The sequence below is a fragment of the Arvicanthis niloticus genome, chromosome 26 (assembly GCF_011762505.2).
Source record: "Arvicanthis niloticus isolate mArvNil1 chromosome 26, mArvNil1.pat.X, whole genome shotgun sequence".
Classification (NCBI taxonomy): domain Eukaryota; kingdom Metazoa; phylum Chordata; class Mammalia; order Rodentia; family Muridae; genus Arvicanthis; species Arvicanthis niloticus.
Genome location: NC_133434.1, coordinates 30,045,057 through 30,058,999, shown reverse-complemented (window position 1 = coordinate 30,058,999; position 13,943 = coordinate 30,045,057). Strand labels below are relative to the sequence as shown.

The following is a 13,943-nucleotide window of genomic DNA, read 5'->3' as shown; positions in this document are numbered from 1 at the left end:
GTGTTCTTAACCTCAGAGCCATCTCTCTAGTCCCAAGGTTTCAAAATTCTTTTAAGAAGCAACAAGTACTTCTTAAACATATTGTGGTTCCAGAAAGACACTGGGGATGGTGGTAGTGGTAGAAACCAAGTTTATTGATCAAGAGCATCCAGTGCAGGCACATAATCCTGTAACTCCAGCTCCAGCAGAAGCCAACACTCTCTCTGGCCTCCAGACATCCTCAAGCACACAGGCATAAACACACACACATACATACACACAGATATGCACACAGACATACAGACACACAAAAACACATAGACATTTAATACAGACATACATATACAGACCCACACACCCACACACAGACATATGAAGACACACACAGACATACACACACACACAAAGACACATAGTCATATAAAGATATCCCTCCACGCACACATACACTACGTGTATTTAAAAAAGAAGAGGTTTTCTTAGTTACAAAGAAGTATTTCTGTAAAATGCTTTCTCGTGTGTCATGTATAGCTCTGCGCACACGTTTCTATGACTGACGTGTCTTCTCCTTGAAGCATGCCTGCTATTTATAGCTCTGCAGCCTAGGCAGTGCTTGTGGATTAGCTGGGAATCCTGCTCTTGTGTGCATGGTCAGTGTCATGTTGTGCTGTTATGAAGACCACAGTCTTTGTAAGTTTGTAAGTTTGAGTGCGAACAAATGATCTCAAACTGGCATTTCCGTAGTCTTGGGAGTTTAAGCACCTTAGGGTGGAGGAGGCACTCCTGTCTCCAGAGGGCCACACAGTGTGCATTGCAGGATATGATTTTTCTTCAGTGTCTCAGGAGAGTGAATGAGGCCTGTGGTCCAAATGTGTTTGTCCTATTAAAATGGAGAACGGGGTTTGTCTGTTAGGACCGGCTCTTCTGTGTACTATGAGCTGTCCTCAGCCCTGCTGTCCTCAGGAAGCTTGTTCTCTGGTTGCATGTCACCTGTCTTAGTATTATTAGAGTCACATAAGACCTGATATCTGAGAATGAATTTGCAAGCTATTCCGGATTTTGTCTCTTGTCTTTACTCGTTCAGACATTTGAGAGTGTGACTTCACGCTTGTGTCTGGGAGTGTAACAGAAAGTAAAACAGACACTAAACTCTGCTTTTATTGGGTTTGCAGTTGAGTGGCAAGAGACCCACAGCCACAGAAAGAATCAATATTGGACTTATATGGCATAAGGATGTTAATTCTACAGAGACTAGTGAAGGCAGGGATGGGGTGCCAGAGAATAAGACTTCAGGAGTGGGAACATGAGCTCCTCTGCTTTGGCCTCCTGCTGACAGTGAACCCAGCATGGTCTGCACTTTTACGGCCTCCTCCTGACATCTTCAGGGGGAGGTCCTCTTCCCCACGACCTCCCTCCTCTGTCACCTTGGACTCCAGTGTCTTTTACCCACAATGCTCATCTCCTCACAAGTGGATGGATGGGTTTTAGTCAGTACCACTTTATTTGATAAAAGGTTTTATTTTATATGTATGTGTGTATGTGTGCACACACGTAAATGGGAGCCATGGAGAGCAGGAGGGGCGGGTCCTCAGGTGCAGTTACGGGTTGTGGTAAGCCAACTGATGAGGGTGTTAGGAATTGTCTGGAAGAGCAGAAAATGCTCTTAACTGTGGGTCCCTCTCTTCTAGCCCCAAAGTTAGCGTCTTAAGCAGGCTTGACCTACCTTGTTAGGGACCTTGATCAATGGGGTCTGCTTGTGTGAAATGTCAGTCCCATGGGTGGAAGAGGAAAAATTCAATGTCGACAATAGTCACTGTTGAAGGGAGAAAGCATGGGTTAGCTTGGTAATTCCGAAGAGATAAACTCTGTTCCGCTTTGGTCTAACCCCCTTCTGTAACTTTCTGGGGTAGTTTTGGTGTATTTTAAATCAAACAGAATAACCTTTAGAAATGTTCCAGTGTGGGTGCTGGGAAAGTGGCTCAGTGGGTGACTGCTTGTCACCCAAACACCAAGACCAGAGTTCTTATTCCTGAACTCATGGGAATGTGGGGTGCAGGGAGGGGCCTGCCTATCATCTCCTGAGCTGGAGCTCAGAGAGTGGAGACAGGTGGGCTCTGAGCAAGCTAGCTGGGCAGGCTCAAGTGAGAGACCCTGTCTCAGTGAGTAGGACAGAGCCTGATAAAGGAAGACTCCCAGTGTCACTATGGGCTTTCATGTGCATTCACATACTCTCAAACCACACACACACATACACACACACACACCACAGGCATATACACATGCCCCCCCAACTCCCTGCACCCCCCCAAAAAAAAGGGGGGCAAAAGGAAAAATTCCAGGATACATTTATTCAGTTCAAAGCACCAGGGGTATTGTTCACAAAATAATAAATTAGAAGGCTAAAGACATTATATAATGACATTTCCTCTTATCAAAGCTGTCAGATATTAAAGTGCTTCATACTAAGGTGATATTTCTAGAGCATCCTGGCTAGTTCATGAGTCAGATTATTAAGCATTTCAGGTCTGGGAATTAAAAATGTTCTATTTGTGAAGGTATTCTAATAAAGCAAAGCCTTTGTAGCTGTGTGTGTGTGTGTGTGTGTGTGTGTGTGTGCGCGCACATGTGTGTATTATTAAGGGATGATGTTGATAGAACATTTTTTTAAAATGTGTGTGTGCATGTTTTACCTGCATATATGTAATATTTTGAGCCCAAGGAGGCCAGAAGAAGGTGTTGGATCCCCTGGGACTGGAGTTACAGATAGTTGTGAGCTGTCATATGGGTGCTGGGAATTTAACCTGGGTCCTCTGGAAGAGCAACCAGTGCTCTTAACCGTTGAGCCATCTCTATCTCCATGAGCATTTAAATTGCCTTTGTTAGTTTCCAGGGTATAACGGGCGTTCTCTTTCCTTCAGCTTCCACGTCGTGGCATCCAAAGGGAATCTGGAGTGTCTGAATGCCATTCTTACGCACGGCATTGATGTTGCAACCCGGGACAGTGCAGGTACACCTCCTCCATCATTAGCCCCTCCCTCCCTCCCTCCCTCCCTCCCTCCCTCCCTCCCTAAGGATTGGGCCTTTCATACTCCAGCAGTCACACCCTCACCCTCAGCTACTCCTCACATTCAAAATCAGCCCTAACTTTAAAAAGTGAAATAACTGTTTACTTACCATTTATGCTTAGATTTATGTTACGTGTATGCATTGTGTGCCTGGCTGTATGTGTGTGCACCATGTGAGCGCAGGACCTGTAGAGGCCAGAAGTGGTTGTAAAATCCCCATGAGTGAGCTGGCTGTGAGCTGGCTGCTGTGGGTACTAGGAACCAAACCCAGGTCCTCCAAAAGAGCGCAGCAAGTGCTCTTAAACTGCTGAACCATTGCTCCAGCCCTGAGTTTCTGAGTTGAGAAAACGTTTACTCCTGAGTATCACCATGAGAGAGAGAGAGAGAGAGAGAGAGAGAGAGAGAGAGAGAGAGAGAGAGAGAGAGAGAGAGGTCAAGCACAGGGGACTTAGGCTGGAGGGGCTGCAGACCTGCCGGCTAGTGCTGGCTCGACTTTGGAGACTTTAAGGGGCTGTTTGTTTATATTCACATCCTGTGTGTGTCTTCTCTGTGACGAGGGCATTTGACACTCAGGTGTCTTCTGTGCTGGAAAAATAACTGCCTCTACAGTGGCAGTAAGGATAGTGACAACTGACGTTCTGTAGCATCTGGGTGGCAGCTCTTCAGAGCAGCTGAGTTCCTTACAGGCTTTACCCATGTTAATTCATCTTCTCTGCACCTCAGCCAGCAAGGGTTGGACATGCTGAATTCTTAGTCACTCGCCCCAGGCCCTACAAGAGACCAGTACCCCTAGGGAACCTGTCCTGGGTTTGCCTGGCTGTATCATGAGTTGTTTAGACAGTTGGAACTTTGTTTTTTTCCTCATCTCTTGCTCACCCCTGTTTTAAATCTCACTGCTGAGTTTGCACATTCAAGTGTTTGGACACAGCTGTTGCTTTTTCTTCGTGGAGAGCTTTAGCTTTTGATGAACTCAGATATTTTTATTTATTGTTTGCCTGGGTGGGGGTGTATGCAAGTGGAGGTCAGAGGTCAGAGTACAAAAGCAGAAACTGACTCTCTCCTTCTACTGTGTGGATCCTGAGGATAGAACTTGGGTCACAGCCGGGCAGTGGTGGCACACGCCTTTAATCCTAGCACTTGGGAGGCAGAGGCAGGCAGATTTCTGAGTTTCAAGGTCAGCCTGGTCTACAGAGTGAGTTCCAGGGCAACCCTGGCTATACAGAGAAACCCTGTCTCAAAAACAAAACAAAACAAAACAAAACAAAAAAACAAACAAAAAGAACTTGGGTCAGCAGTCAGGAAGCGACTGCCTCTGTCCCCTGAGCCCTCCTGCCAGCTCTCTGAGCTACACCTGCATCTCAGGAACTGAAATGTGACACAGTCGTGTCCCACACACTAGAGGGTGATGGGTATAGTTGGCTATGCTGTGTCCGGACCTGCTGATAGACCTGTGTTCTCTGTGGTTTGTGTTAGAACCTGGCTGGTCAGACCTGGGGAAACGTACAGCTTACTTAAACTCACGTCAAACTGTGTGGGTGTGGGAAGCCCGTGTGTTTCTCCTTTTTAGCCAATGTGCTTGTGAAAGCAAGCCACACATTAAGAAATTTGTGATACTGGAAAGAGCAAAAGGGCATTACAGGTTGGATGTTGGCACAGCCCATGAAACCCTGATGCCTTTCATTATCTAAGTGAGGTGTATGTGTAAGGGAACATAGTTAGGAGGGACAACAGGATGGTTCAGTGGACAAAGGTGCTTGCCCCCAAGCTGGATAACCTGAGTTTGATCCCCACATGGACCCACGTGGTGGGAGAGGAGAACAGGGGTACATGGATACCTCCGCCTATAGACGTGTGTGTGTGTGTGTGTGTGTGTGTGTGTGTGTGTGTGAGAGAGAGAGAGAGAGAGAGAGAGAGAGAGAGAGAGAGAGAGAGAGTATATATGATGTTCTTCACAGGTTTGTCCTGTAAAAATAGAGTCAGCCTCTCAGACTGATGGCCTCCTCTCCCCAGCCTCTCACATGTCATGGGCCATCAGTTTTTCACATCTTCCATTTTCTGTGCCCACACTAGCTAGCCAGAAATGTTAGGTGAAACCTAAGTGTTTCTTTTTCTTTTCTATACCACCTTTCTTACCCTTAAAAAAATGTATTCATTTTTTATTTTATGTGGATTGGTGTTTTGCCTGCATGTGTGACTGTACATCATGGTGAAGCCAGAAGAGGGCGTCAGATTCCCTGAGACTGGACTTACAGCTGGTTGGAGTCACCATGTGGGTGCTGGGAACTGAATCCAGGACTTCTGCAAGAGTAGCCAGTGCTTTTATCCACTGAGTCATCTTCAGAGCACTTTCCTTCCTGTTCATCCTGTGCCACTGTGTAACTACTATGTCTCAGGCACTGCCGTCTGTTCTGAAGGTTCGGAGGCACACGAGGACAGACCTCTTACCCATTAGGATCTTACAGGATTCGTTTTTTTAGCTGCCTCTGTGTGTGTGTGTGTGTGTGTGTGTGTGTGTGTGTGTGTGTTACTAAAATGTCAAACATCTTAGGAACTGAAAGTCTGTTTATAAGTTAAATATACTATCAACCAATTGGGCAAAAAAATGTCGTATTGCTATGAAGACTCCTGTATGAAGAAAATAATCCTTCACACAGCCTTGAAATGTTTGCTTTTGTAGGGAGGAATGCGCTTCACCTGGCAGCTAAATACGGACACGCGTTGTGCCTGCAGAAACTTCTACAGGTAGGCATGGTGGGGACACTTGCTTCTAAGTAAGGCCCTAAAGCTTGAGTGTGCTCTTGGTGTCTTCAGAATCTGGGATCAAAGAGTGGCGGGCGAGCCCTAACTATTCACTTAAACTGGTAATTTTTCCATCCTTTGTGAAGGAATGTGAACAATAAGGAACAAAAACGCAAGGGAAGTGAATCACATAACTCAGTGTATTAAAAATAAACAGTGAAGACTTGGCCTTCCTGTTGATATGAGCTGGGGGCCAGAGCTTTCTGCTGCCTAGAGATGGCATGAGACAGAGGAGAGGCAGGCAGGCTCCTGTGTGTCTTTCTGTGTCTCCACACAGATGACTTACACAGCATGAGAGTAACGGCATGAGTTTTCAACAGGCAGCCACGGGCTCGTGCAAGCCACTTGGCTACATGAAGCCTTTGGCTGGAGTGTCCAGCCCTGTGTTGATCTTAGAACTGGTTTGCTCTCCAGACTCATTTTACCTCTTGTTGGAAAAAATAAGCCCAAACAATACCATCTTTTCAATACTCCCGGCTATTGTAAGGGGCATATGTTTCCTGTTGGGTGAAATACTGTTCGGTTCACAGTTATGTGACATTATTTTATTTGTTTCATGTCAAAATATTTAGTATATTGTCTGAGTGTCTTTACTTTCTTTGATAAGTGGAATATTTTAAAATTAAATAACAGCTGTTCATTCGAATGTGGATTGTGAATTTTAAAACAAAGCTCTCCCACATCACCCTGTCACTCTGTCTCACCAGTACAACTGTCCCACTGAGCATGTGGACCTGCAGGGAAGAACTGCTCTTCACGACGCAGGTGAGCAGAGAGTTCCTCCTGGACACGATGGTTTCTGAATACATCAAATCCCTGAAAGTAATTTTAAGGGTTTAACATTAATTAATTTGGATAATTGGTGAAGAAAAAGTAGTAACTAATTTGTATGCTTAAAATTGAAATTTACTAATTGCAGCTGAAAAAGATTCATTCAGGGGTGGGTGAGATGTCTCAGCAATTAAGAGAGCTTTGTGTTCATCCAGAGGACCTGAGTTCAGTTCCTTACACCTATGTTAGGTGGCTAACGACATCGCCAGGTGATCTGATGGCCTCTTCAGGCCAATGTGGGGACTGCATGCATGCATACCCTGTTCTCCCACCCTACACACACGCCCACATAATTAAAAGTAAAATAAAACTTCAGTCTTGAAATAAAAGATTTATTCAGTCAATATTTACAGGTTGTCCAGTTTGGTAGACAGGAAAGATGTGAGGAGCAATAATGCAGATTCCTGTTGGCCAGGAGTGCGAAACAAATAATAATTCTACAATTAGCAGAGCTCTTCTTCTGTGCCGGGCTGAGAGAGAAGGATGTGGAGTTTGTAGCTTGCAGAGTGCAGTATTTAGGCTGCCTTACTTGGACCTAGCAGTGCGCCCCCTGACAGCATGCTCACTGTTTGTCACTGTCCTTTGTTTCTCTAAGCCATGGCAGACTGTCCTTCCAGTATCCAGCTGCTCTGTGACCACGGGGCCTCCGTGAATGCCAAAGATATAGTAAGTCAGTTTGTTTCCCCTCGTTTCAACTGACATGTTGTGACACTCACTTCCTGGAAGACTCCTGCCTTAATGTCACTTTGTTTTTCTTGTCGCTTAGGACGGGCGGACACCACTTGTTCTGGCAACTCAGATGTGCAGGCCGACAATTTGTCAGTTGCTGATAGACAGAGGGGCGGATGTCAATTCCAGAGACAAACAAAACAGGTGATTCTTTTGTGGTGGTCCCTTGTAGCAGCTGGAGGTCTGCGACACTGTTGCTAGGACATGGCCTTCCCAACTTGCTCTCCTTGGACAAATGCTGAGAAAAAGCACCAACTTGGGTTCCCTTCCCTACTACCCTTCCCCACTGTATCCCTTCCAACCTCCCCCAATGCAAGGTAGGAGAGAAAGGTAGAGGGAAGGTGGGTTGTGATGTTACTCGGCTACTTTCTGCTGATGAGGGCTATCGAGTTCCTTGGGAGTAAGTCCAATATTCATTGTCAGGATAGTGCCAACCAGCAAACAGCAATCCAGCAGCAGTAGTGGCAGGGTGAGCAGAAGCAGAGGGAGCAGCAGAAGCAGGGGGAGCAGCAGTAGCAGAGGGAGCAGCAGTAGCAGGGGGAGCAGCAGTAGCAGGGGGAGCAGCAGTAGCAGAGGGAGCAGCAGTAGCAGGGGGAGCAGCAGTAGCAGAGGGAGCAGCAGTAGCAGAGGGAGCAGCAGTAGCAGGGGGAGCAGTAGCCCCACCTCTTGAATTTCTGTGCCCTCTCAAGAGTCCCCAGAATTTCAAACATAAACTCTGCATCTAGCGGAGTCATGACCCTGTCAGAGCAGGACACAAGTCCGAGTCAGCTGCTGTGGACAGTCTGAAGCAGTCCCACATCTCACACCTGGGATCGAAAGGAAAACATATTCCCATAGCATAACTAAAGAAACCAAAATTCTCACTACACTAAGGGCCCATATTTGGGTCAGAAACCTAAGAAAAGAGGAATCCTACCCCGGCTATTTAAAACATTCTAAAGGTCTTTAATGTTATAGGTACACTTATAGACAATTTATAAGATTATATCTACAGTCTGTTTCTTTACATGAGAGAATATCTTGAGATTAAAGTGGTGCTTGGGTACCCTGAAGTTTGACAGTGAGCCACTTTGTGTTTTCCTTGGGGATTCCCCTTAGCCTGTCAGGACTCAGTAATATTGCATCCAGGCCTGGTTCATTCTGTGCCTTAGAGGCTTGTTCTGGTTTCCTTCCTGTGGCTGGGATAGAGCAGCTTAGGGGAGGGAGGGATGGGTTTATTTTAGTTTACAGAGCACAGTCTATCATTGAGGGAATCCAGGCCAGGGACTTAAGCAAGAGCTTGAAGTGGAAGCCGCGGAGGAACACTGCCTGCTGGCTGACTCTCAGGCACACGCTCAGCTAGTTTTTAATGTACAGTCCAAATTCACCTGCCTAGGGATGGTGCTGCCCACAGTGGACTGGGACTTCCTACGTTAATTAACAATCAAGAAAATCCCCCACAGTGTGCCTGCAGGCTAGTCTGCTCTAAGTAATCCCTCAACTGGGGCTTTTCTTCTCAAATGATTCTAAGCTGGTTCAGTTATGAATCAAAGCTAACCAGGACAGAGTCTCTTCATTGATATTTCCTTCTGCATTTAATGCTATTTCAGTTGACATGGTCTTGTAATTTCTATCTATAATTGTCTCATTTCTTGATCAATTATTTCACAGTGTTTACTTATACTGGAATTTACAATCTTGGTTCTTTTCTGTTGACAAATTACTGGAAAATATTCCCTCAATTATTTTATTTATTATAATATTTTTAGCCAAAATTTCTGAGCATTTTAAATTACTAAAAAATGCCCATTTTCTTAATTTTATTCTTTTAAACATGCATCCTATTGTTTGTAACTCACTGGAAGAAGGCGGATATAATAAAGTAGTATTTAAGTATTAGAGTTTTTAGCTTGAGTTTTTATTATGCAGATATTTCTGTTTGAAGTGTTTTCTAAAACTCTTATTGTATATATTTCTTGAACATGGTGTGATGTTACATAAGGGTATCTTCAGACAAGCATGTTATATACTGATCATACTCTGCCATGGTCCCGTGCCCTGCCCACCCCGTAAATCCCCTTTATTTTTATATATTTCAAAGAAGAAAATTCTTAAGTAAGGCGCCAGAGTGATTGAGGCATCTCTGCATTCCCGTTCACGTAGATATTACGCTCTGATTCCAGGCATGATTAAGAAGATGTGGTTTTAAAGTTAAGTTTGGGATTAAAGAAGGCCCCCCATGCAGACTCCCCCCCATTACAGTGTTTGATATTTCTGTCGACCTTAAGTGTTTCAAAGCACTTTGCTTTCACTGGACACTCACTGCCAAGGTGAGGAGAGGCCATGCATATTTGTGTGAGCTTGTAGTAGATGGTTTGGAAAATATAACTTGTGACACTATTTCAGTTTTTCTTCTTGTTCTATCTTTAGCATTTTTTTAATCTAGTGAGAAAAATTTTATTAATTCAAGTATAGATGTTTATATAGCCGCTACAGAGGGACATGGCTACAGAAGACAGCATGCATAGAAAAACAAGACAAAGATATCCAGTGTTCACATTTGAAACAGGAGTCAGATATAGGATAAGTTACTTTAGTGGCAATGGGGTAAGTCGCTTGATTGGACATGGGGTCAGTCACGTTAGTGGGTATAGAAGCAGACACTTCAGTGGATATAGGGTCAGTCGCTTCATTAGATGTAGGATGAACTGCTTTGGTAGATGGAGGGGAAGTCACATTAGTAGCTATAGGATCCGTCAGTTTAGTAGATACAGGCTCAGTTATTTTATTAGCTACAGAGGAAGTCACTCATTAGATTAATTCAGCCACTCGCAGAGATGCAGGATCTCTCAGTATTTCATCAGGTGTCTGTTCCTCAGTGGTTAGGGTAGATGTGACAAGACTTTCTAGGATTCTCCTGACTTAGTAGGAACTCAATTGTACTGCCACATGACTGTTGTTTGTAGACACAAGTCTGGGATGTTCCTATGAACATCATGTGGAAGCAGGATAAAGAGATTCATGATAGTAGGGCTTGCTTCTGAAAGGCCTGCAGGCGAGGAAGCGAGGCTCTTTCATCCTGGCTCCTATGCTTTATTTATTTATTTGCTTGCTTATTTATTTATTCATTTATTTATTTACTTAGGACTGGGTCTCATGTATCCCAAGCTGGCCTCACAGTTGCCATGACGCTAAGGATGACCTTGGTCTTTTGATCCTCGGGCCCTTATCTCGTGGGTGTACAGATCACAGGCACATACAGCCCTGCCTACAGGGTATTGGGGATCAAACTCAGGGCCTTGTGCATGCCAGGCAAGCAGTGTGCAACCGAGCTGCCTCCCCAGCCCAGCAAGACTCCTTCAAACAGAACATCAAGAGCAGAGTCTGATTTCCTCTACTGGGGGAGGGATTTGTAGGAAAAGTTCGTGTGAATGTTTATTTTAGAAATGTGATGAATTAAAGATGTTAAAAGATAAAATAATCTCTGAATCCGTAGGAAATGTAACTTCTTGAGGTGGCATCTGCTCTTTAAAAGGGGGGCTTTCCTAATACAGTATTTCTGGACTATTCCTTGGAGTTTCCACAAGGTCTTGGGTTTTCTGTCTGCTTTCAGGACAGCCCTCATGCTGGGCTGCGAGTACGGTTGCAGAGACGCTGTAGAAGTCCTTGTGAAAAATGGCGCCGACCTGACCTTGCTGGATGCCCTGGGCCATGACAGTTCTTACTATGCGAGAATTGGTGACAATCTGGACATCCTGAACCTACTGAAGACGGCGTCAGAAACCACCAACAAAGGTGACAGTGGGTTTCTATAAAGGGCATGTTTTAAAGTGTTTTGAAGTTTTAGCTTTAATTCTGTGGTCTATGAACTGGTCTGTGGGGTAGGTATTGTAGAGGCCAGAGGAGGGTGTCAGATCTCCCAGAGCCACCCCAGAGCCAGAGCTGCTTTGCGGGGGCTGGAACTGAACTTTTTTCAAGGTAGCTGAGCCACACTCAGGCTATCCCTGATCACTGTGGCCTGACTCTAGCTGAGTAAGGAGAGGCGCCAGGGGCGTCCTCCTAATACTGTAATGGACACATAAAAGCTGCCCACGCTGATGATAATGAGGAGGGAGCCTTTATACTTACCAAGCTTTTCGTGTCTTTGTTTTTTGACAAGGTCATAGTATATAGTCCTGGCCATCCTGGAACTTAGTAGACTAGGCTGGCCCCACAGAGATCCTAAGTTTGTTTTGAATTTGTTTGTTTAGATTTAAAAAAAAAAAAAATTATGTGTATATATTTGTGTTTGGGGGTGGGGAGGTATGTGCACCTTAGTGCAATTGCACACTGAGGCCAGGTCCCCTCAGGGGTGACAGATGAGGGTGTCAGATCCCCTGGAGCTAGAGTTGCAGGCAGTTGTGGGCCACCAGAATGGATGCTGGGAACTGAACTTGGGTCCTCTGCAAGAGCAGTAAGTGCTCTTGACCACTCAACTACCTTTTTAGCCCTAGACGGTCAAAAAAAAAAAAAAAAGTTTTAAAGAAAGTATCAGTGTATTTAAAATACTCATCTGGCATGTGCCAAACACCTGTGCCAAGTATGTGTCTGTGTCTTCAGGAAAAGCTGGAGGCTATAGACAGTTATATACAGTACAGTTAGCTGCTTGCTGTATCTCTGGGGAGCCCCTGTTAGCATTTTGAATCCTACTTCTAGTCTGTTCCTTACCTGTTCCTTACGGCAGCCACCCTCACTCTGAACTGGGCCTTAGCTGTGTTATATGATGCATCTGGAAGGCTGTTCCTGCATAAATTTCATTTGTAGCATAATTCTTATTGATACACACAATTTCACTTATTTAAACAAAGCAACTCTACATAGGTGGTGTTTAAGTTATTAGGTTTCTACTAACATGTGTGTCAGTATTTTTACCTATTGTATAATGACCTGGGTGAGTCTCTGGAGGGCAGGAGAGATGGCTCAGCAGCTGAGGGCACTTGCTGCTCTTCTACAAGTGCTGAGCTCAGATCCCGTCACACAGGTCGGGTGGCTCCTAGCTGCCTGTGACTTCAGCTCCAGGGGCCGGCTGCTCTGTGCGCACTGGCTGCATGAATCCCCCAGCATACTCATGAGTAACAAATAAAACGAGTCTTTAAGAACAGCATTTCCTACAATTTGAATTACTCAGTTACAGGATATGCCTACTTAAGTTTTTTTCATAACTTGAGAAGTTACCTTTCTATTTATATGAATATCATTTTTTTAAAAAATCCTCTCTATTTTGGTAGATAAAATGGACTAACTATCTCACTACCTTTTTAAGCATAAGTTTTGGGAATAAACTAGAACGTAGCAAGCTCTAAAGGAAAATTAAAGCTGTAAAGGAAAATTGGATGTCGTCTCTGTGGTACTGTTGGTGAATGCCTGTCAGCCTACGCTACCCTGATGCCATAGTTGGGGAGGCCTTACCTAGGGTACCCCAATGGTGCGGCTGGCGAGGCCTTCTGCCTAGGTTATGCTACTGTCTAACCGGCCTTCTCTTTAAATCCTTAGGGAGAGAACTTTGGAAGAAAGGACCGCCTTTGCAACAGGTGTGCCTTTACGTACATTTTTAAAAAAATATTTAATTGTACCAGTTAAGTAATTTCTTCCTTCTATCTGGTTAGCGGTTGCACCTGGGTGTTTCCAGTTTAGCCACATGTTGTCTGCCCTCAGAGAGTCAGTGCCCACAAAGTATGTGTTCAGGGCACGAGAATTTGTGAGTGAGTAATACTGTGCCACTCAGCTTGAGGCAAGGGTAGGAAGTCACATCCCCACCAGGGCCTGGAACATCCCACTCGTCCTGTGTGAGAGGCAGACCTTCCTGAGATTCTTCAAGGAGTTTTGGCCTTAACAACAGAGCTGATTAGAGCTGTTAGAGAAGATTCTTCCACTGAAATAAGAAACGAAGAAAAAAAGTGGATTTGTTTTTGTGTGTGGAGGCAGGAGTCTTGCTGTGTAGTCCAGGCTGGCCCTGGTCTTGCTGGCCTCCTGTTTCAGAGATAATAGGTGTGTACCAACATACCCTCCTAAACACAGTTCAGAACTGGTTATTTATCATGATTTCAATACCACTGTTAATGTCTTATTTCTTTTTAGTGTCTTTTCTATATGTGTTTAACTAGGGAGTTTGACTAATTTTTTAAAAAATAGCACAATCCACAAAACACTTTAGTCGGTACTAATTTTAACAAATCTCGTTGTGACCTGCCCTGCTTTGCATCCCGGTTTGAGTGAAACTCTTACATTGTCTTCTCATCTCTCCAAGTTAGAGTGGGGTTTGGTTCACTACACCCTGGCTCCAAAGCTTGAGCTGCCAGTTTTCCTCTGCTGGCCGTTCCCTTCCAGGCTCCCCACTTCGCTCTAGTCAGGGAGTCTGGCCACTTCCCAGCTCTGAGGAGGAAGGAACCAGGTACTTTTCTAGCATCTCCCTCTCATCACATCATCCGCCCGTTCACACCATCTGAAGGCCACGCTGCAGCTGCGGCACGCCTGTCATTCACCCATCGGACCCCAGCACGTTCATGCATGGGTCTCGTCTGT

At 44.9% G+C, this 13,943-nt stretch overlaps 1 protein-coding gene across 4 annotated transcripts in view; it reads left to right on the top strand.

The window, feature by feature from the left end:
• Uaca (uveal autoantigen with coiled-coil domains and ankyrin repeats) overlaps nucleotides 1–13,943 on the top strand; it is an 88,186-nt gene that overhangs the window by 52,042 nt on the left and 22,201 nt on the right. For all 4 annotated transcript variants that reach the window (XM_076925443.1, XM_076925442.1, XM_076925444.1 and 1 more), the window contains exons 3-9: nucleotides 2,898–2,986; nucleotides 5,722–5,786; nucleotides 6,551–6,608; nucleotides 7,270–7,340; nucleotides 7,441–7,547; nucleotides 10,996–11,177; nucleotides 12,915–12,952. In XM_076925443.1, the coding sequence (XP_076781558.1) occupies nucleotides 2,898–2,986; nucleotides 5,722–5,786; nucleotides 6,551–6,608; nucleotides 7,270–7,340; nucleotides 7,441–7,547; nucleotides 10,996–11,177; nucleotides 12,915–12,952 (610 nt within the window). The remainder of the gene's footprint in view (nucleotides 1–2,897; nucleotides 2,987–5,721; nucleotides 5,787–6,550; nucleotides 6,609–7,269; nucleotides 7,341–7,440; nucleotides 7,548–10,995; nucleotides 11,178–12,914; nucleotides 12,953–13,943) is intronic.